At 48.5% G+C, this 21,227-nt stretch overlaps 1 protein-coding gene across 2 annotated transcripts; it reads right to left on the bottom strand.

The window, feature by feature from the left end:
- Positions 1-1,096: 1,096 nt before the first annotated feature.
- Positions 1,097-17,035, bottom strand: APOM (apolipoprotein M). Of its 2 annotated transcripts, none has more exons than XM_083160092.1 (6): positions 16,719-17,035; positions 14,338-14,483; positions 11,853-11,926; positions 10,079-10,177; positions 8,435-8,533; positions 1,097-1,583 (listed from the first exon to the last, which is right to left on the bottom strand). In XM_083160092.1, the coding sequence occupies exons 1-6, from the start codon at positions 16,830-16,832 to the stop codon at positions 1,564-1,566; spliced, it is 552 nt and encodes a 183-aa protein (XP_083016218.1). In that variant the 5' UTR covers positions 16,833-17,035; the 3' UTR covers positions 1,097-1,563. The 2 variants fall into 2 exon arrangements, with proteins under 2 accessions (XP_083016218.1, XP_083016217.1); XM_083160091.1 differs by having other exon boundaries at positions 14,338-14,495; positions 16,719-17,030.
- Between the last annotated feature and the right edge of the window lie 4,192 nt (positions 17,036-21,227).

Here is a 21,227-nt window from a genome sequence, read left to right as displayed (position 1 = left end):
CGTGCACTGCCATAAATCCTGGTCACAGTGGCCCTGGCTCACGTGCACTTCCATAAATCCTGGTCACTGTGGCTCTGGATCACGTGCGCTGTCATAAATCCTGGTCACTTTGGCTCTGGATCACGTGCGCTGCCATAAATCCTGGTCATAGAGGCCCTGGCTCACGTGCGCTGCCATAAATCCTGGTCACAGTGGCCCTGGCTCACGTGCACTTCCATAAATCCTGGTCACTGTGGCTCTGGATCACGTGCGCTGCCATAAATCCTGGTCATAGAGGCCCTGGCTCACATGCGCTGCCATAAATCCTGGTCACAGTGGTTCTGGCTCACGAGCGCTGCCATAAAGTATCAGTACATTAGATTTGTAACTCTAGTCTAGACCAATGCTCAGTGGAGCAATATACAGCATTGTGACCTACTGCACTACTTTATTTTTGCCACATTATAAAGAGCTGGGATCGAATATAGGATTTCAGCGCTGAAACAATCAGAAGTATAGGGTCCTGGCTGTACTGCAGTTTGAAGTTGGCACCAGCTGCCAGCCAACACCGGCTCGTGGACCAGCTGCCAAACAAAAGAAGGGGGGTATTCTAAATCTAGTGCCGAGGAGCCAACCACGGCTCACACACCACCGGCCAATGAGAAGCTGCCAAGTACCAGCTTCTCATTGGCTAGTGCTCTGCAATTGGCTCATAGGCTCCAGATTCAAAAAGCCACCTTTTCTTTTGAGTGTCAGATGGTCTACCAGCCAGGATTGGCTGGTAGCTGGTGCCAACTTTAAAGTGTAGAGTGGGTGTGAGGGATGCAGGGGTGAAAGGGTAGCAGGGAGGTGGGTAGGAGAGTAAAGAAGAGAAAGATGCAGGTGATCAGACACAACTGCAGTCAGTCACATGGTATATTTTGCGAGAAGAGTCTTTGGAACATTTCTCCAAGCTCTATCTTTTAAGACTTCATTGTGCCTCAATCAGGCAAAAAAAAATGTTACTTTCCCTGCAGATTCATGCAGCTGTATCAAGCACTGAATACAAACAAATGTGTGTGGAGAATTTGCCAGCAATAGATACCACAGAAATCACAAACTGACGCATTTCTCCATATTCGGATGTCATTTCTTCTGTTAAAGATTTAATTGCACCGCCACACGCACTGTTAACAAATAGTAATACATATTATATCAATGCACCTAAGCAACCATATAGGAGCTAAACCAGATATTCCCTAACTCTACCATTATAGTCCAGGGTTTTAGGATATCCACCTGTGAGTACAGATGGTTAAATCAAATTGACTGAGGTACAAATTAACAACTTGTGCTCTTACATGGATATCCTTACTTCTTGGTCTGTAATGGTGAAGTTGGGGAAACTCTGGGTAAACTATTCCTTATGCAATGCCCTGGCTCCCGCTGAATGGATAGGTAGGTGGCCTTCTCGGGATTCTTGGTTCATCCAACAATATGGCGGTCTCCATGGTGATGAAGAAACAGTGCACTCACAATATAGCGATACATTCTCTTTATTAGGTATTTCATTTCTGTCTTTCTTCTTTCGAGATACCACAATTATTATGTCAGATGGCATATATCTGTAAAAGAAATAGATAATGTAATGGGTAAGGTCATTGCCAGTTACTTCAATACGTGTGAGGGGAGACTGGCACTGCCGCTGTCTGTACTGTACCTGTGCTGTGTATACATGTCATGGTGTAGTAGTGTGTGAGGAGACTGGCACTGCTGCTGTCTGTACTGTACCTGTGCTGTGTATACATGACCTAGGCCCTTATTCTGGTTGGTGCGGTCAGAGCCGCACACGGGGCTCCGACCGCACAAACCAAGGGCCGCCCACCAGACGGATCGCCACGGCCGTCCGTATACGGACGGCTGGCGATCCGCATTAAAATGGTGGAGGCTACGCCTCCACCATGGTGGGAGCTGCCCCCTGCATTCGATGGTCGTCGACCATCGAAGGCAGGCCCGCACGCCGCGGCAGCTCCCGCAAGCTAAGACCACACGGACAATCGTCCGTGTGGTAGCTTGTATGGGGGCTGAAAGCTGACATCCGGCGACGTCAGCTTTCCGCCCCCATGTCATGGTAATGAGGGCGTCATGCCCTCATTACCATGCATACGCCCCGCGTTTGCATGGGAACGCCCATGAAACGCGGGGCGTACACATAGGGAAATGAGGGCATGATGCCTCTCACGCCCCTATACGCCCCCTTTGCGGCGTACGAAAGACGTCTGCGGCGAAGGGGGCTGCACATGCGCAGAATGACCTCTGCGCATGTGCAGACCAAAAACATCGGCGGTACGGCCGCACGCGGGCCGTACCGTGCCGATTAGAATAAGGGCCATGGTGTAGTAGTGTGTGAGGAGACTGGCACTGCTGCTGTCTATACTGTACCTGTGCTGTGTATACATGTCATGGTGTAGTAGTTTGTGAGGAGGAGACTGGCACTGCTGCTGTCTGTACTGTACCTGTGCTGTGTATACATGACATGGTGTAGTAGTGTGTGAGGGGAGACTGTCACTGCTGCGGTCTGTACTGTACCTGTGCTGTGTATACATGACATGGTGTAGTAGTGTGTGAGGAGTCTGGCACTACTGCTGTCTGTACTGTACCTGTGCTGTGTATACATGACATGGTGTAGTAGTGTGTGAGGAGACTGGCACTGCTGCTGTCTGTACTGTACCTGTGCTGTGTATACATGACATGGTGCAGTAGTGTGTGAGGAGGAGACTGGCACTGCTGCTGTCTGTACTGTACCTGTGCTGTGTATACATGTCATGGTGTAGTAGTGTGTGAGGAGGAGACTGGCACTGCTGCTGTCCGAACTGTACCTGTGCTGTGTATACATGTCATGGTGTAGTAGTGTGTGAGGAGGAGACTGGCACTGCCGCTGTCTGTACTGTACCTGTGCTGTGTATACATGACATGGTGTAGTAGTGTGTGAGGAGGAGACTGGCACTGCTGCTGCCTGTACTGTACCTGTGCTGTGTATACATGACATGGTGTAGTAGTGTGTGAGGAGACGGGCACTGCCGCTGTCTGTACTGTACCTGTGCTGTTGTACATGACATGGTGTAGTAGTGTGTGAGGAGACTGGCACTGCTGCTGTCTGTACTGTACCTGTGCTGTGTATACATGACATGGTGTAGTAGTGTGTGAGGAGACTGGCACTGCTGCTGTCTGTACTGTACCTGTGCTGTGTATACATGACATGGTGTAGTAGTGTGTGAGGAGACTGACACTGCTGCTGTCTGTACTGTACCTGTGCTGTGTATACATGACATGGTGTAGTAGTGTGTGAGAGGAGACTGGCACTGCTGTGTATACATGACATGGTGTAGTAGTGTGATGGGAGACTGGCACTGCTGCTGTCTGTACTGTACCTGTGCTGTGTATACATGACATGGTGCAGTAGTGTGTGAGGAGGAGACTGGCACTGCTGCTGTCTGTACTGTACCTGTGCTGTGTATACATGTCATGGTGTAGTAGTGTGTGAGGAGGAGACTGGCACTGCTGCTGTCCGTACTGTACCTGTGCTGTGTATACATGTCATGGTGTAGTAGTGTGTGAGGAGGAGACTGGCACTGCCGCTGTCTGTACTGTACCTGTGCTGTGTATACATGACATGGTGTAGTAGTGTGTGAGGAGGAGACTGGCACTGCTGCTGCCTGTACTGTACCTGTGCTGTGTATACATGACATGGTGTAGTAGTGTGTGAGGAGACGGGCACTGCCGCTGTCTGTACTGTACCTGTGCTGTGTGTACATGACATGGTGTAGTAGTGTGTGAGGAGACTGGCACTGCTGCTGTCTGTACTGTACCTGTGCTGTGTATACATGACATGGTGTAGTAGTGTGTGAGGAGACTGGCACTGCTGCTGTCTGTACTGTACCTGTGCTGTGTATACATGACATGGTGTAGTAGTGTGTGAGGAGACTGACACTGCTGCTGTCTGTACTGTACCTGTGCTGTGTATACATGACATGGTGTAGTAGTGTGTGAGAGGAGACTGGCACTGCTGTGTATACATGACATGGTGTAGTAGTGTGATGGGAGACTGGCACTGCTGCTGTCTGTACTGTACTTGTGCTGTGTATACATGACATGGTGTAGTAGTGTGTGAGGAGGAGACTGGCACTGCCGCTGTCTGTACTGTACCTGTGCTGTGTATACATGACACACTACTACACCATGTCATGTATACATAGCACAGGTACAGTACAGTACAGACAGCAGCAGTGCGAGTCTCCTCACACACTACTACACCATGTCATGTACACACAGCACAGATACAGTACAGACAGCAGCAGTGCCAGTCTCCCTCACACACTACTACACCATGTCATGTATACAGGTACAGTACAGTGGTAATATTCTACTCCTGGAACCAGTGGTGATGACGAGCTTGGTAAATATGCCATCCTTCCCCCACTCATAAACATCCTACTTATCAGTGGCATGTGTGACTCAGTGATAACCTGCCTCATAACGCACAGCTGCTGTTTTGGGCATTACGTCTCCTTGAGTAGCGCACTCTCCATGATCTGTAGCTTCCTGTTGTCAGGATTCCTTTCACTAATGTATGTCAGTGGCAAGGAAACGTTGTTAGACATTATCTTGTCTGGCTGAGAACAATGTGGGCTGTAATTTAAAAGATCTGTTTGTTCCCAAATTCCTGAAAGGACGGCAGAGCTCTCAAATCACAATGCCCATAATTAATATTTAACGATATACTACAATAAATGTATGTATATGTGTGTGTGTGTATATATATATATATGTATATATATATATATATATATATATATATATATATAGATAGATAGATAGATAGATAGATAGATAGTTGTTAGATAGATATATCTCTATATATATATATATATATATATATATATATATATATATATATATGTGGGGTAACAGCGGCACTCGCAAAAAAATAACCAACACCAGGTATGTTTCAACCAAACGTTTCAAGGACCCGTGACCTCTTTATCAAGGTGTAACAATGGAATCCTTGATAAAGAGGTCACGGGACCTTGAAACGTTGGTTGACACATACCTGGTGCATACCTCCCAACTTTCAGGGAGACGGAGGAGGGACAGAGTGTTGCGCGCCGTAGGTGCACTGAAAAGTTGGGGCCGTGGCCTAATTTTTGGTGCGTGGCCTATACTTGCAACTTTCCTCCGTTTTGCCGCTATGGGGGCATGACTCAGAGGCTCTGTGAGCCTCTAGCCATGCCCCCAGCCCCCTGGCTGCGGGAATAGATGCTGTACGCATGCGCACAGCGTTTATTCACCACTGCTCAGCAACCGACAGAGGGGACTCCCAACAGCCCCCCCCCCCCCTCGCCGCGGGACACTGCCGGCCGCGGGAGGGATGCGAGAATGTCCCCGAAAACTGGGACATTCCCACGGTTTTCAAGACTGTTGGGAGGTATGCTGGTGTTGGTTATTTTTTTGCGAGTGCCACTGTTACCCCACATCCATATCAAGACAGCCAGCCTGCCTACATGGAGGGCACTGCCTAATTATATTTACCACTGTACCATTCACCTGCTTGGAGTGCTGCCCCCCCCCCCCCCCCCCAGACATATATATATATATATATATATATATATATATATATATATTGGAGTTAGTTCCATCTCTGGGGGGAGCCAGCATTTTCAGGGGATGCTGACGCACAGCACCTATTGCTGCAGCCAGAGGGGCTGGGGGCATGGCCAGCAGCTCACAGAGCCACTGGGCACACCCCCACAGTGGCAAAAATGGGGTGTGGCCTCTCAGGTGCATCAGAAGCATACCTCCCAACTGTCGCGCTAACCGTGGGAACGTCCTGGTTTTTGGGGATGTTACCGTGTCCCGTCTGGGGCTGCCAATGTCCCGCGGTGGGGTGGGCAGTTGGGAGCCCCCCCCCCCCCCAGCCTGTAGAGAATAGACGCAGCATCTATTCAGCATTGCAAAGTGACGGAAAATGGGGGCGCGGCCTTAGGCCTCATCATCCTGCAAGGCCACGCCCATTTCATGTGTCCCGCTCCTGTAATACCAAAAGTTGGGAGGTATGGTCAGGAGTGTAGGCCATGGTCCTTCTCATTAGATCACCCCCCCCCCCCCCGAAAATTCCAGGCGCATAACTAATGGTGTGTACACACAGTGAGTTTCCCGTGCTATGCAATCTTTGCTAACTCTTGTACTTTACATACAATTCATAGAATCTACGGGAGCGCGCATCGGGATCGCAAGGTAAAAACCTGTGGATCTGCAGACGATTTTGACTATATACTGTAGTCAAAATCTAATGTCAAATCTCACCGTGTGTGCACAGCATGTCTGTGAAGATGGGAGGTATACATGTGACAAGAGATAATACAGTAGAATTTATTTTCCAATGTGTATTTTACAGTTCTTCACGTTGTCTTTATAGTACAACAAGAAAACTTTATAAAATAATGGTCTCTTAATTAGGTGGAACTATAATATTACCCAGGCATTATTAAACGATGTGTTGGAATCAAATATACTCATTTCAATCTAATATACACAATCCATACCTTCCAACATTACCCAACATGGAAGGACATAATGCTCTCTACCTTTTACCTTATGCATGTGTGCCTGCCTACCCTCACAGAATGGCCAGGAGGCACCTGAAAATGTGGGTCCCCCTTCTGGCCCCCTGTAAAGGTGGTCAAGACTCCTGAATGCCCCTGGCCACCCAATAAAAGCATATGGGCTTCATTGCACATCCTTTCAAATAATTTGCAAACCCCCCTCCCCCTAACCAGCATCCAATGCTTCTTCGCACACACTGCGAGTGATAGGTGCCACGTGCTGCAATGTCATATAATGTGCAGCACCTGGCTCCTGTCTTGTGCAGGATCCAGCACTTGCAGCCACAGCACTCTCCAGGGGGAGGCAGCCCGCAACTCCCAGACCCTTCGGAGTAGCGGTAATGGGAGTCGGGCCGCCAGACCACGCCCCCTCCCGACGAAGTCATGACCCCTCCTGACAAGACCACACCCTCTTTTCCCACCTTCGCTGTGCCAGTTGCCGAGAGACTAGTGATGCCTCTGATCGCAGCTGCACATTTGTCAGAACATTCTGCGTAACGCATGCGCCATGGGAGTTTTCATCGCTTTGTGCAGCAGGAACATTTTTCCATTGACATAAAGCGTGAGGTGGTGCCAGCTTTCTGCAACTACAACAGAAGCACTTGAGACTACAGCTGACACTGTGCAGATATGTTTATGGGGCGGCTGAGACTGCGCTGACGGATTGTCTGAGTGCTGGGAACTATTTTTGGAGCAATCACTTGTTCCGTTCTTAGGAAACATTTCATGTAACACGTTGTCAGTGCAGTGTCCTGACCCTTGTGTTCCTCTATTGCGTCACTTATATTTTAGGTGTATACCATTAAATACCTATTGTATGTTTTTCAAGGCAGCGGGGAAAAAAACATCAAACGCATCAAAGTAAAAAATTAAAGTCAAGGATAAAAAAAAAAAACAATTATCAAGTAACATAGTTTAATATGCGCAATTAACAGCAAACCACCCGGTGGCATGTATCCTTGTACAGTGGGCGAAATCTGAGTCAGGGGCTCCTGGCTATTCCTAGACGTCAGCGCTGACTGTATAGTGTGTAGTGAGGGTTTCACAGTGCTCCGAACGTGTCACCGCACTCCAAATATAGGAGCGTGTGCAAGGGGGCCTAATCCCGCCTACAGCCACGCACGCACACACACACACACACACATGTACAGCCGGATGCAGTCGCTAGGTGGACACTCTGAAGGACAATATACTGTACATTTGGTCAACCACTAAAGGTTGACAAGGTCGGAGGTTCAACACTTCAGCATTAGGTCGACAGTCAAAAGGTCAAGAGTTTTAAAAAAAATTTCAAGAACCCTACCATCCACTAGGGCGTGGAGGAAAAATAGTATAGTGTGCCAAGCGCAACGAGCCATGCGAGGGGATGCTGTACACTGATACGGTATCCATGTCGACTTATCTCGGCACAAAGAAATGTGAAAATGTTGACCTTTAGACTGCTTTCCTTCCCATTGTAGACCTAATGCTTGTGTCAGCCTAAGCCCTGTCAACCATTAGTGCGGGATTCGCACAGAATCACATCAATTTTTCCCCATCACGCCCCCTGTCCCCTGCCATGCCCCCTGATCTGCCAACCTGGTTGCCTTCCCCTACCATTCTTTTTCCCATTTGGACAGGGACAGTCTTCCATTTGGAATGTATGTCCGTACTTCTAGTTCCACAATAGATATAGAACCACAGATTGCGTAATGCTATTTAGATTATGTGTAGGTCACCCACAATGCACAGCATCATTTATTACTCACAATGCCTGCTCTACCACCATGCATATGATGTCACTTTGCCGCCGTTCCTTACACACACACACTCACCTAGCTTTTGGGGAATCTGTAAAATATCCTTGTAGCCTTCACAGCTGGATTTCTGCTTGAACTCCTTCATGCACGCGACTTCCAGTTGCTGTGAGCGCGCTGAGGAAAGAGAAAACAGGTAATCAGTGATAAGAGGGGGGAGCGGTAGCATTTTAAGGTCTTGGTAGCCTATACAGGAGAGGGGCAGTGATCAAAGTCCCCCCAGCAGCTATGGAAGGGTGTCAATGAACCATAGTGGAGTCTGGTGAGCTCCATCCAGGATGGTAATGACTTTGCTTGATTTTGCCCGAGATCTGGCTCCTAGGTGGCGCTAGATTCTGGGAGCAAAGCTCTGGAAGTAAATTTGGGTGTGAGATATTAGAGATTACTCTCACCCATTCATCAGTTTTCGAGCAACAGTTTACATGAACTCTCATACTCTGGTGCCAACCTCACCTGGGGGAGATGTACTAAGCCTTAAAAAAGTGATAAAATGGAGAGTGATAAACCATCAACCAATCAGCTCATAACTGTCATTTTTCTAACACAGCGTGTACGGTGCCAGTTAGGAGCCGATTGGCTGGTGATTTATCACTCTCTATTTTATCACTTTTCAAGCTTAGTACTGGCCCCAGGACTTTTGGTTATTCCCTTCTTTGCTTCTCACCCAGCATCCTAGCATGTTGGCCAACTCAGTGAGGTGTAGTGGGGTAACAGTCTGGTGAGGCACCGGCTAGTATTAGAGGCAAATGTACACACACACACACACACACTGTACCTCCCAACTCCCATACATACCTGCCCGCATCTATTCCCAAGGACAGAGGGGCTGGGGGTGTGGCCAGCAGCTTCCAGAGGTGCTGGCCATGCCCCCATAGCAGTCAAAATGGGGTGTGGCCTCTTGGATGCGAGATACCCAGATTTTGGGCTCGCGCCATGAGCACACGCAGGAGTCCCGACTAGGACAACTCAAAAGTTGGGAGGCATGGACCTATACATTATTTTCTGGTGACTTTGGACTATAGAAATAATTTGACTAACATATAAGCTATAAATATATATTTTTGGATTATAACCGATATCGCTGGGCTCACACACTCTCAACCACCTTATACGCATCATTTACCTATCACCTTCTAGAAGATAAAGGCCATAATCTGGCTGGTTGCTATGGGCAACAGGCCAGCTCCACATTGGAAAGCCTGCACTTTAGTAAATATACCCTACAGCAGGCCTGGCCAACATGTGGCTCTCCATCTGTTGTGAAACTACAAGTCCCAGCATACCTTGCAACAGTTTTCCTATTATAGAATGCTAGAACTGTGGCAAAGCGTGCTGGGATGTGTAGTTTCCCAACATCTGGAGAGCCACAGGTGGGCCAGGCCTGCCCTACAGCCTCACAGACTACCTGCCCTCACGCTCAGCAGCTGGAGGCTGATCTCAGCTCTGGCAGTGAGAACACTCCATTGCCGTGGAAACCAACGCAGCGCGTGTAGCTGACCGAGGCGATCCGCTCCGGTTTTTGTCTTCTTGTGTTTGGCATGTTGGATGCCGCTTGCGTTGGGTTATATATTTTATTTCCCAGTGGATCAGCCACGATGTAATGAAGAGGCATGAATACAGCAGGGAGGACAGGGAGGATGTCTCCCCGTATACAGTACTTACAGTACAACAGGAGCCTGGTGGTGCTATTATCTCTCTCCTTCAGGACAACGCACTCTGGGCAGCGGCAGGAGAACAGCTCAGTCAGTCTGTCTGGGTGTCCTGCGGACATGAAACAGTTCATGCATCAGATCTTGTTACCTGTGACATTTTCAGACGATAACCGGGCACATATTGGGGGGGATGCTCTCACGCAAAACCCTGTTATCGGGGTTTTACCGCATTTTGATATACAGAAAAACCCGCACCTTGGGTTTTCGCTATGGTGGGTATTGCCAGCCCATAGATGCCTATGGGCTTCTTAACGCGACCCAGCGCTGCCCCACACAGACCCCCGCCGCCCCGCTTGGACCCACGCCGCCCAGCACCGACCACCATTCACCCGTGTCCGGGCAGCGCATTGCTGTGCTGCCCGGACCAGTGACCTCCTCTCAGCTAAGTACAGGGTCATACTCACCAGGACGGGATGCACTAACGCCCCCCTTGCCGGCTACTTCAACAAAACTAATCGCATATGCTCTAACATATGGGATTAGTACAGCAACGGCCAGCTCTTGCAATAAGAGCTGGCCGTTGCGAAGTAGCCGGCGGAGGATGAGTGGGTCCCCAGCAGGCTTCCCCTCCCTCCTGGCTGCTGCAGCTGCGGGTGGGCTCCGCCTCCTCCTCCCTGCACCCGAAAGAGGTTGTACAGTGCACGGAGGAGGAGGCAGAGCCCACCCGCAGCAGCAGTCAGCAGCCGGGTAAGGGAGAGAGCGGGGCAGTAACTGCCGGCGGAGGATAGTGCATCCCGCCCATTGTGAGTGTGACGCTGTACTTAGCTGAGAGGAGTAATCGTAATACTCCTCTCAGTGGTCAACCCAATGCATGTCGACCTAAATAGGTTCGACCCAATGGCCCATACCCGACATGAAAAAGTTCCACATGAGTTTTTTATTTTTGGTCTCTATATTGACATAAGTAGCTTTGCTCGCCATGCTTCGGGCACGATGCCACGCCACACTCAGCACACTATTATAATCTAACTCTATGCCCACTTGTATAGAAAATTGTGAAAAAAAAACAGCTTTTTTTGAATAAAAAAACAACAACTCATGTCGGCAGGGCCGGCGCCACCACTAGGCAGCTCTAGGCATTTGCCTAGGGCGCCGGCACCTGGAGGGCGGCAGTTCGCCCCTCACCCCCAGCGAGCTGTGGAAAAAACTTGCTGGAGCGGTCAGGGGTGTCCGTGTGGCAGTGGTACCTGCGGTCAGGGGTGTCCGTGCGGCAGTGGTACCTGCGGTCAGGGGTGTCCGTGTGGCAGTGGTACCTGCGGTCAGGGGTGTCCGTGCGGCAGTGGTACCTGCGGCGCCGTCATGTGTATAAAGCTGGCTGCGGCCGGTGGGGTCCCTGCAGTGAATAGAAAATAACTAGCGCTATGCGCGCGGCGGCGCAGGACACCCCTGACCGCAGGTTAGACTGCCGCACGGACACCCCTGACCGCAGGTACCACTGCCGCACGGACACCCCTGACCGCCCCCGGCACCGGGGCACCCCGACCCCGACTTTCCTGGGGTGCTCCGGTGCCTTGCACCGGCCCTGCATGTCGGCATATTGCTTGTGTCGACCTTTTGATCATGTCAACCTAATGCATGTTGACCGGTTTCATGTGTTGATTTTTGGACTGTCGACCAATAGTGGATAACCTATAGACTGACAACCTAATTATTGTCGACCGTATCCCCTTGTCACCCCCTCGAACGATCTACTTGTGTCCCTCCAGACATTTCCCCTCTCTCACCCTCTGTCCTCAGCTCCATGCTGTCCTCAGTCAGAAGGTAAATCCACTTCCGCGGAACACAAGAGCCGTCTTTCCTGAAGGCAAGTAGAGAGGAAGCAGAGTCAGTAGATGATGTGGTAAGAGTGGAGGTATACAGTGGTATACAGTGGTACACTAGTCACATATCACAGAGCGGCCCCTGTACGCAACACGCAGGCAGGGACGCAATCAGTATCCCGGCAGTCTAAATACCGATGATGGAATCCCGACTTGTGGTCCCAGAATACCGACATTGCTAAAGATGTCGACGCAGGAGTCCCAATTGCTGGCATCCCAATGGTAAGTATGCAAGGGCAGGTTATGGTTAGCCGGTGGGGAGGGTGTGTTAGGGAGCATGGGGCGGTGTTAGGTTTAGGCTACAGGGAGGGAGGGTTAGAGTGTGGGGTAGGAAGGTTAGGCATTAATGGGGAGAGTTTGGGTTAGGTGGTGGGAAGGAAGGGTTAGGGTTAGGGTTGGGGGGGCAGGGGGGTACTTACCAGACCCCTGTCTGGTTTTGCTTTATTCCTAGTGAGAGCCTTAGAACAGAGGAGCAAACAAAGGGCCGCATTTATCAAACAATATTTGGGTATAATTATGCGCAAATATTAAGTATCCCCTGAATGTACCAAAGGGGGACCCCTGCATCGCCGCCAGCTGCATTGGTTTCTATGGGAGATGCGAAGCTGCCAGATGTATTCATATCGGGCACCAGCAATTCGCATCTCTGGGCTATCGCCATTCTGAGATGGCGATAGCCCATTGTAGTCTATGGGTTACACACCGCACTGCTGCAGGCAGTGCAGACAGCGGGGTCGGTGCAGACCCCCTGGCTTCCGGCTGAGTGCATTGCAGGGATGGGCTCGGTTTGGAGCCCTGTCCCTGCGCTTATTTAATGACACATCCCAGTGCTAGGATCACATTTTACAATAATAAATGGGCCCCTTAATGAAGTCCACTTTGAAATCTTCTACTGATGATGGGAGGACTTGCATGGAATAGACACTGTGGCGCTTTAAGAGAGGAAGAGACCAACGTGCAGCCTCCTCTGTTCAGATGCCCTACTCTCTGCTGGCTGCAGTGCAATAGAGTCGCATCACTAGAGAGCTCAGTCAGTACAGCACATGTGAAGCGCTGCTGCCTTCAGTGCGGGACTTTAGAGGGTCAGTATTAACAAAATGGGTGTGGTGTGGGTCCCCCTGGGAGTCAGGGGCCCATGTGCACCACACACAACCATTATCCATACACCACTGGAAATACAAAGGGTGAGATTTAATAGGATGAGAGATTCAGAAAGTGAGAGATTTGGTAAGAAATCTCCAGTTTTTTTAAAGCGAAAATCATTTACACTGCAAAACCAGATTTGATTTTGCAGTGTAAATGATTGCCGCTTTAAAAAAACTGGAGATTTCTTACCAAATCTCTCACTTTCTGAATCTCTCATCCTATTAAATCTCACCCAATATGCCTAAACATGAAAGGGGCACCTTTTGCTGTACCCATAGGCCTAAAAAAACACTAATGGTTTCAACAAAGTTTCTTGATCCATCTTGGTGACAGTGGTCTCTAGATTCATGTTTGCATGATATTGCAAGGAATTACTGGAAGTTTAGGCTAATAATGGAAACACATTTTCACTAATGGAATGCATGGAGACATATTCAACAAGAATGGGACGGGAGTGAGAGGATGAGCAGGGACACAGAAGTGATGCAGTCTGCCAGGTACAGATGGAGCGCCCTTCATTCTTGCAGTAGCTGGTGGTCAGATCACCAGCTGCCGGAAGGGAACGCGTGCGCATGAGACGCACGTGCGTCCCCTTACTACGGAGCTCCCCACCGGTCCCAGCCACTTCACCGCCAGTCCCCACCGCCCGATCCCACCTCCCCACTCCCCCCCTAACCCTGCCTGTCTCCCAGAAGTGGAGATGGGCAGGGTTTGCATCCCCCATCGCCCAGAAACTGGGACGCACGTGCGTGTGTGCAGTCAGATGGAGCGCCATCTCGCCAGGGAGGGGGGGCAATCTGGTGAGCCCCAACGCTGGCTGAGAGGCGCTCCATCTGTACGCATAGGATTGGGGACTCACAGGTATATTTACCAAAGTGCCTAAAGCAACCAATCAGATTCTGGCTTTTATCTTCTGGAAGGTGCTAGACCAGGCATGTCCAACCTGTAGCCCTCCAGCTGTTGTGAAACTACACATACCAGCATACCTTGCAATAGTTTTAGCATTCCCTAATAGCAATACTATGGCAAGGCATGCTGGGATGTGTAGTTTCACAACATCTGGAGGGCCGCTGGTTGGACATGCCTGTGCTAGACCAATGATAAGTAGAAACTGATTGGACGAGATGGGCAAAATGTCCACTTTTGTAAACCCACACTTTAGTAAATACACCCCTCGGAGTCATATAGTGAGGAGCAGAGAGAAAGCAGTGAGCGGGAGACAGAGACATACAGCCGTCCTCACACTCTGATGGATGCTCTGAACTCCAGCTTCTCCTCCTCCAGACCCGCTTGGACAGTGAACTGGGCATTATCCATCACCTTGAAGATCTCCAGCGCGTTTGTTCCAGGTTTTGCTGAAGCCGCCAAGAAATGCCAGTTCCCCATGTACTGCAAAGGGAACTGCCAGGACTTTAGTACATACATCTTCATAGGCCTTCATGTCAAACAATGAAATATCACTGTATAGCACCATTAGCTCTCTAGGACCTAGAAATATTGGACCATGGACATAGGCAAATGCAAGGACAGTTTGTAGTTGCCCGGAACCCCTCCCCCCCATAGTAAGGGGTGTGGTATAACACACCGACAGTCGGGATTCCAACAGTCATTAGCCCGACGTCGGAATCCCGACTGCACAGCGAGGGGGGGGGGGCGCAACAAAGCCCCTTGCGGGCACAGTGGCTCGCTGCACTCGCCACCTATTTTATTTTCCCTCTATGGGGGTCTTGGACCCCCACGAGGGAGCAGTCGGGATTCCGACTTCGGGGTAATAACTGACGGAATCCCGACTGTCGGTGAGTCGTCCGGCACCCATAGCAAGTGGCTCAAATTATGACAACAATAGCACTGGTATATAATATGATTACTACAGCTGCCTCCACGTCATGGGAGCTACTACACATGTCCAGTGTTAGCAACTTCTTCTAACAAGTTTACTATGTGTGTGTGTGTGCATCTGAGTCCTCAATCAGTGCATTGGACCAGAGAGCAGGTGCCAGGGAGAAGAGGTAGGAGCCTTACCATGAAGTGGGAGAATGTGTGTTTAGTGCTGGTCTGTTTACTACTAGTACTTATTGTTCATTATGTTTGCATATTCATTTTTTATGGTATGTTTAGCCTTTTCATGATCACTTATTTATATTATTTCAATGTTAGATGCAGCCTATACTAGAGACCAACTTTAGCATACAGTATATATAAATAAAGAAACAGTGTGTACATTCATTTCCAGGGTCGTTATAAGGTTCTTCTACCGTTCCTTCAGACTCCCACATTCTCAAATGTCTAGGGCCTCATATTGGCCCTTATTCTAGTTGACTCTGATGGATGCGTATTTTCGAACGGCTACAGAGTGTTCTTAGCCCCGCCTACCGTACAGATCGCTCACACCGCCCGAATGCGGTAAGACACCGAGCGAACAGACCGCGAGTGGATGTTTCATGTGAACTACTACCCCATCTGTGGGAACCTCCCCCATCCTCCGATGGCCACCGACCATCGAATGATGGACCGAGCGGTCAGACAGCTCCGAGTGCTCCAGATCACTCGGACATTTCTCAGTGCGAAAGCAGGGATATGGGCGGGTAGCTGGCATCCGGCTATGTCAGCTGTCCGCCCCCCAAACGTGCATCACGGCTGGATTACCATACTACGCCAAGCGTTTTTATGAGAACCCCCATGAAACACGGGGCGTACGCATATGGTAATGAGCCCAAACAGCCCTTCACACCCCTCTCCACCCCCTGCTCGGATTGTTCCAACCGATCGTTTTATGTACGGAATTCACGCCGTATTTGGACGTGCGCGGCGTTCGCACATGCGCAGAAACGCCTCTGCACATGCGCAAACTCAATACATCGGCCGTCCGACCGAACACGCAGCCATTCGACTCAATCAGAATAAGGGCCATTGTCCCTCTATGGCCACTGATATGCATGCACTGATGTTGACAGTAGTCGATGTGCCCGGTTGATCAGTGCCATAGTCTTTAGTTTGATTTGTACCTATGTTTTTAATTATTCTATCGCAACAACAGCATCCATTATAAGGAATACATTTAGTTTGAAAAGTGGCGCAGTCACGAAAAGCGAAATACAAGAGGTTCAATATTTCAGGGCAATGTTATCATCATCAATTACTACATCTTGACCTGATCTTGACCACCTACAAATTGGGCCTGGTTCAGATGAGTTGGAGGAGGCATTGCACTAATGTCGTTAATGCAGGAGGAGGCATCTGAGAGTAGATGCCTACTGCTTGTATTAGTGATCCATGCTGCGTCCCATGATCCCCTGCGTCACCTTCGGTCAGTGTTGCAGTCCCTTACAAAGAGGCCAGGAAATCTCGGCACTCCCAGAAAATGGTGGCAACCCATCTCACTTTTGCACTAGGGGGTTTATTTACTAGAGCACCAACCAATCAGCTCCTGTAATTTTTTATGCATGGCAGTTACAAGCCGTTTGATTGGTGCTTGATTTCTCCCCACTTCATAGGTCTCCAAAATTTGATCCAGCTCTCCCACAGCTAGAAGCTAATTGGCTGGTACTTTATCTCTCTTCAAGTTTTGATACACACTCCCCTTAGAAGCTTCAGTAAATGTACTCCTAGGTGTATATAGTTTACCTCTGTCCTGTTGATGAGCGCTACTGATAGATGATCACCACTGTTACAGGTGGAAAGGGAGTTGATGACCAGGCCGTACAGATACAGCAGGTAACGCCAAGCATTGCCGATCATTTCTGTGATGGTCTCTGTCAGACAGCTCTACCACGGCGGCTGGTCTCTACCTGGGTGGCTTTCTGGTCTCTCCGTGGGTGACTCTCCGGTCTCTACCTTGGTGGATCTCCGGTCTCTCACTGGGTGGCTCTCCGGTCTCTACCGCTGATGGCTCTCTGGTCTCCTTGTGCATTTCCCTGACCTTTTATCTCTCAGAACCTTGCTCCCTTTGTTTATTTATTTCCCACTCATAGACCCTTGTTCTCTGTTCCTGACAATTATTAACTACACTGTCACTCACAGCCGATGGTCATCTCTACAGGAAGACTTCTTATGTTGTCTAATTTTCCCTATATTATTAACGTAATGAGGTCAAAAGGTTTTTCACTGGGAATGACTTGCAATGCATTTACCTTCAGGTATAGTTATATATTAACCAGCGGGGTTACAGAGCTATACATCCATACAATATAATAATTATCTGATTGGTGCGCACAAACCATCGACTCTCATACTGATCACAAGTAGAAGAACAGTGTGTACTTGGCGTGTACATTTCTTGCCAATATACACACAAGTGACTAGGAACAGAAAGCACATTGGCCCTCATTCTGGTAGGCTCGCAAAACATTGTGATTTCACAGCTGTGCGAGCCTTCTAGTGCTGTCTGCCCCCACCCCCGCTATTCGCATCTTTTATCCACAGTGCGGCGAATGGATGATTTGCATATACAAGCAATTGCAGCCTTGCGTGGGTGCCTGATATCATTTGATGGTTGCTGACCAGCGAATGATTTCAGAAGGGCTCGCTAATCTCTGGGGTTGGGATCTTTTGGTCTACACAGTATGTTGGTCGACACCATTAGGTCGACATGGGTCTAGGTCGACATGAGTTTAGGTCGACAGGTCGACACAAGCATTAGGTTGACAGTGTCTAGGTCTACGGTATCCTCAGATTTCCCTGTGTCCCTCGCTTTTAGGACTCCAATGATATCAGTTATGGGCTATCATCGGAGTCCTAAAAGCGAGCGACACAGGGAAATCTGAGGATACCTGGTCACATTGGCCACTCCTGGGATATTGAACATGGGCTGATATTACAGTGGCAGGATACCATCAATTATGGTACACCTTAATTTTTTGGGGTGCTTATTTCCCACATGGTGAAGGGCATTGAACTGAAAAGAACCTATTGCACTAGGAGGCGCTCTTTCTCACCTTTTTCGCACACACACACACATATATATATACGATGACCTAGACATTGTGGCTATTACAGAGACATGGTGTATTGAGAATCATGACTGGGACATAGCTATACCAGGATGCAATTTATTTAGGAAGGACAGAATGGGAAGAATCGGAGGAGGGGTAGCAATGTATGTAAAGAAAAGCATAAATGCTACTTTAATACAAAACATTGAAGAAAAAACTGAGGCCCTTTGGGTGACCATAGAAATGGGGAGAAGGACACTTTTCGCAGTGGGGTAATCTATAGGCAACCAGGCCAGGGGCAGTTATTGTACAGGAGCCTATTGCTTGATGTCACTAAAATGCCTTTAAAGGGAGAGGTCATAATCATGGGAGACTTTAATCTACCTGATGTGAATTGGGAGGAGTCTTTTGCAAGATCATCTACAAGTGGCAAATTTCTAAATTCCCTACAGGGAGCATCTCTCAAGCAATTGGTGAGGGAGCCTACTCGCAAAGACTCAATATTAGATTTAATACTCACAAATGGTGACAGGATATCAGACATATATGTGGGTGAGAATATAGGATCCAGTGATCATCAAGCAGTATGGTTTAGTATCAAGGCAGAATCCAACTCCAGTCACACAAAAACTAAGGTGTTGGATTTTAGGAAGGCTGACTTTGCAAAAATGGGGAGATGTTTAAGCGACTCATTAGCGGATTGGAGGAACTTAAAAGGAGTGCAGGAGAGGTGGAAAAAATTAAAAAGTGCAATACTAAAGGCAACGGATCTTTGTATCAAAAGGGTTAAGAAAAGTACCAGGAAAAGGAAGCCAGTGTGGTTTACTAAAGAGGTATCAACTAGTGTAAAAGCAAAAAAGATGGACATAAAAGCAGACTCAAAATAATAACGACAAAGAAGTGTATCTTGCCAGACGCAAGGAGGCTAAGAAAGTGATCAGGCGTGCCAAGGCACAAGCTGAGGAGAAAGTGTCTCAGTCACAAGATAAAGGAAGCAAAACTTTTTTTAAGTACTGTATATACTCGAGTATAAGTCGACCCAAATATAAACCGAGGCACCTAATTTTACAACAAAAAAACTGGGAAAACTTATTGACTCAAGTGGGACCCTCACTCGAGTATAAGCCGAGGGGGGCTTTTTCAGCATAAAAAATGTTCTGAAAAACTAGGCTTATACTCGAGTATATATGGTATATAAGTGAAAGGAGAAAATCAAATGGAGGATAATAAGACTTCGGACAGATACTGAGAATTTGGAGGAGGGAGACAAGGCAAGTGCAGATCATCTAAATAATTATTTTTGCTCCATATTCACTATAGAAGGAGAAGGGAAGGGACCACAGTTAAGTTGCAAGGACATTCATAAAAATAATGTAGATGGAAGACATACATACACACATATATATACTAGGTGATTCATCGCGCGCTCTTCCCACCGTCGTAAGGGGCTGCGCCCCCTTAATTTGTGAACATTTGTATATGAGAAAGATGGTTAGAATTGTATGAAAGATGGCCTGTATTGCAACTTGAGTTATAGGTGAAATGTGTTAAATAGAGAACATATGATTTGGAAGGGGGTGTGTATTATTTTGTTTAATTAAAAAGCGGATACAGAGTAAGATGTACATTGATAGTGTGGAGGGTACAGTGACATTTGTGGGTGTGGGGGGGTTGTGTGTGTGTGCAATAGTATAGTAGGGTGTTTTTGAGTCAGCGGCTCCCCACTGGTGGAGGTCACGACACAGGAAAACAGGAGGCTGGGTAGTGATAGGGGTGTGTGGGCATAAGGGGGACTAAAGAGGAGGGTGGGAGATACTGTGCAGCTTCTGGCAGTGGGTGAGGGTCCAGCGTGGCAGTACAGGAGTACAGGATGGTGGCCCTTAGTCAGTGTCTCCTCCTACTGGGTGGGAGTTAGGATGCATGAGAGCAGGAGGCTGGGCTATGAGGCATGATAGGGGTATGTGGGCAAAACAGCGTCAGCGACTCCCCAGTGGTGGAAGTTACGGTTCAGGAGAGCAGGAAGCTGGGTAGTGATAGGGGTGTGTGAGTATACGAGGGACTAAAGAGGGGCTTAGGGGTGCCGTGAATTGTGGGAGGGGTGCGGGGGATGCAGTGAATCAAGGCAGTGGCGTAAGTTTGTTCCAGTTGCCCGGAGGCAAGATAAATATTGATGCCCCCCCCCCCACACACACACACAGGACCTTACATACATGCATACATATATTTATATATGTATGTTATGGAAATTATGTTTAAAATAAAGAAAGTGTGACATTTATGGTCCTGCTAGGAGGGGGAGTCAGCCACAGCAGCGATAAGGGGATTTGTGGCTTCAAGGAAAGAGGTGACACTCGTGAAAAACATGTATTTAAAGTGACATCAACAGTTCGGGGAGTTCACCCTTCATCAGGATACTGTGCAACTAATGCAAGTGAAATAAATAGTGTCTTACCCATATGATGTCTCCTAGGCGTCTGTCACAGCCATATCGCCGGCAGCTCCACTTCATCCATCGCCGGTCGCAGGATTCCACTTCCGGTTTGTGTTTGTTTATAGCGTTGCTGCAGCTATGCTGACGTCACTTCTGCCCGAAACAGAATCCTGGGACTGCCCAAGGAGGGGGTGGGGCTGAGGGCAGCAACAGACGCCGGGTAGGACTCACAAGGGGAAGACACTATTTATTTGTTGCACAGTAACTTCCTGATGACGTTCTGAGAGTTTACATTCATCAGGATATATATATATATATCTACAGTGTCTTTTAAAGAAATTGAGTTTGATTAATTCTGTCCCTCCAGATTGTACTCTATGTACAATAGACGTAACAAGTCTGTATACGTGTATACCACACGCTGCAGGCTTGGAAGCGGTCAGATTACTTATCACTGAAAATCCCCTGTACACGGGTCCAGAGGTCGGTCTTTTTTTGCAACTCTTAGAATTGACGCTAAAGCGTAATTATTTTATGTTCAATAACAAATTTTTCCTCCAATTGAGGGGATGCGCGATGGGGTCCTCTGTGGCCCCATCGTTTGCAAACTCCTATATGTTTATTGTTGAGCAGGCGCTGTTTACCAATAACCCAGTCACCAGGGGGTCGTTGCTATTGTACACACGGTACATAGACGATCTCCTGGTGTTCTGGGTAGGTGACAGTGACAATCTAAGAGGTTTGATTGACAGTCATAATGCTACTTGTTCC

The sequence above is a fragment of the Crinia signifera genome, chromosome 9, assembly GCF_055691185.1.
Source record: "Crinia signifera chromosome 9, ASM5569118v1, whole genome shotgun sequence".
NCBI lineage: Eukaryota > Metazoa > Chordata > Amphibia > Anura > Myobatrachidae > Crinia > Crinia signifera.
This window is presented reverse-complemented; position numbering and strand designations above follow the sequence as displayed.

Coding starts and splice junctions, on each gene's coding strand:
- APOM (XM_083160091.1), bottom strand. CDS start 16,832: ATGATCGGCAATGCTTGGCGTTACCTGCTGTATCTGTACGGCCTGGTC. Junction 10,178..11,852: donor CATGGAGCTGAGGACAGAGG/GTGAGAGAGGGG, acceptor TCATGTCCGCAG/GACACCCAGACAGACTGACT. Junction 1,584..8,434: donor ACAGATTCCCCAAAAGCTAG/GTGAGTGTGTGT, acceptor TTTCTTTTACAG/ATATATGCCATCTGACATAA.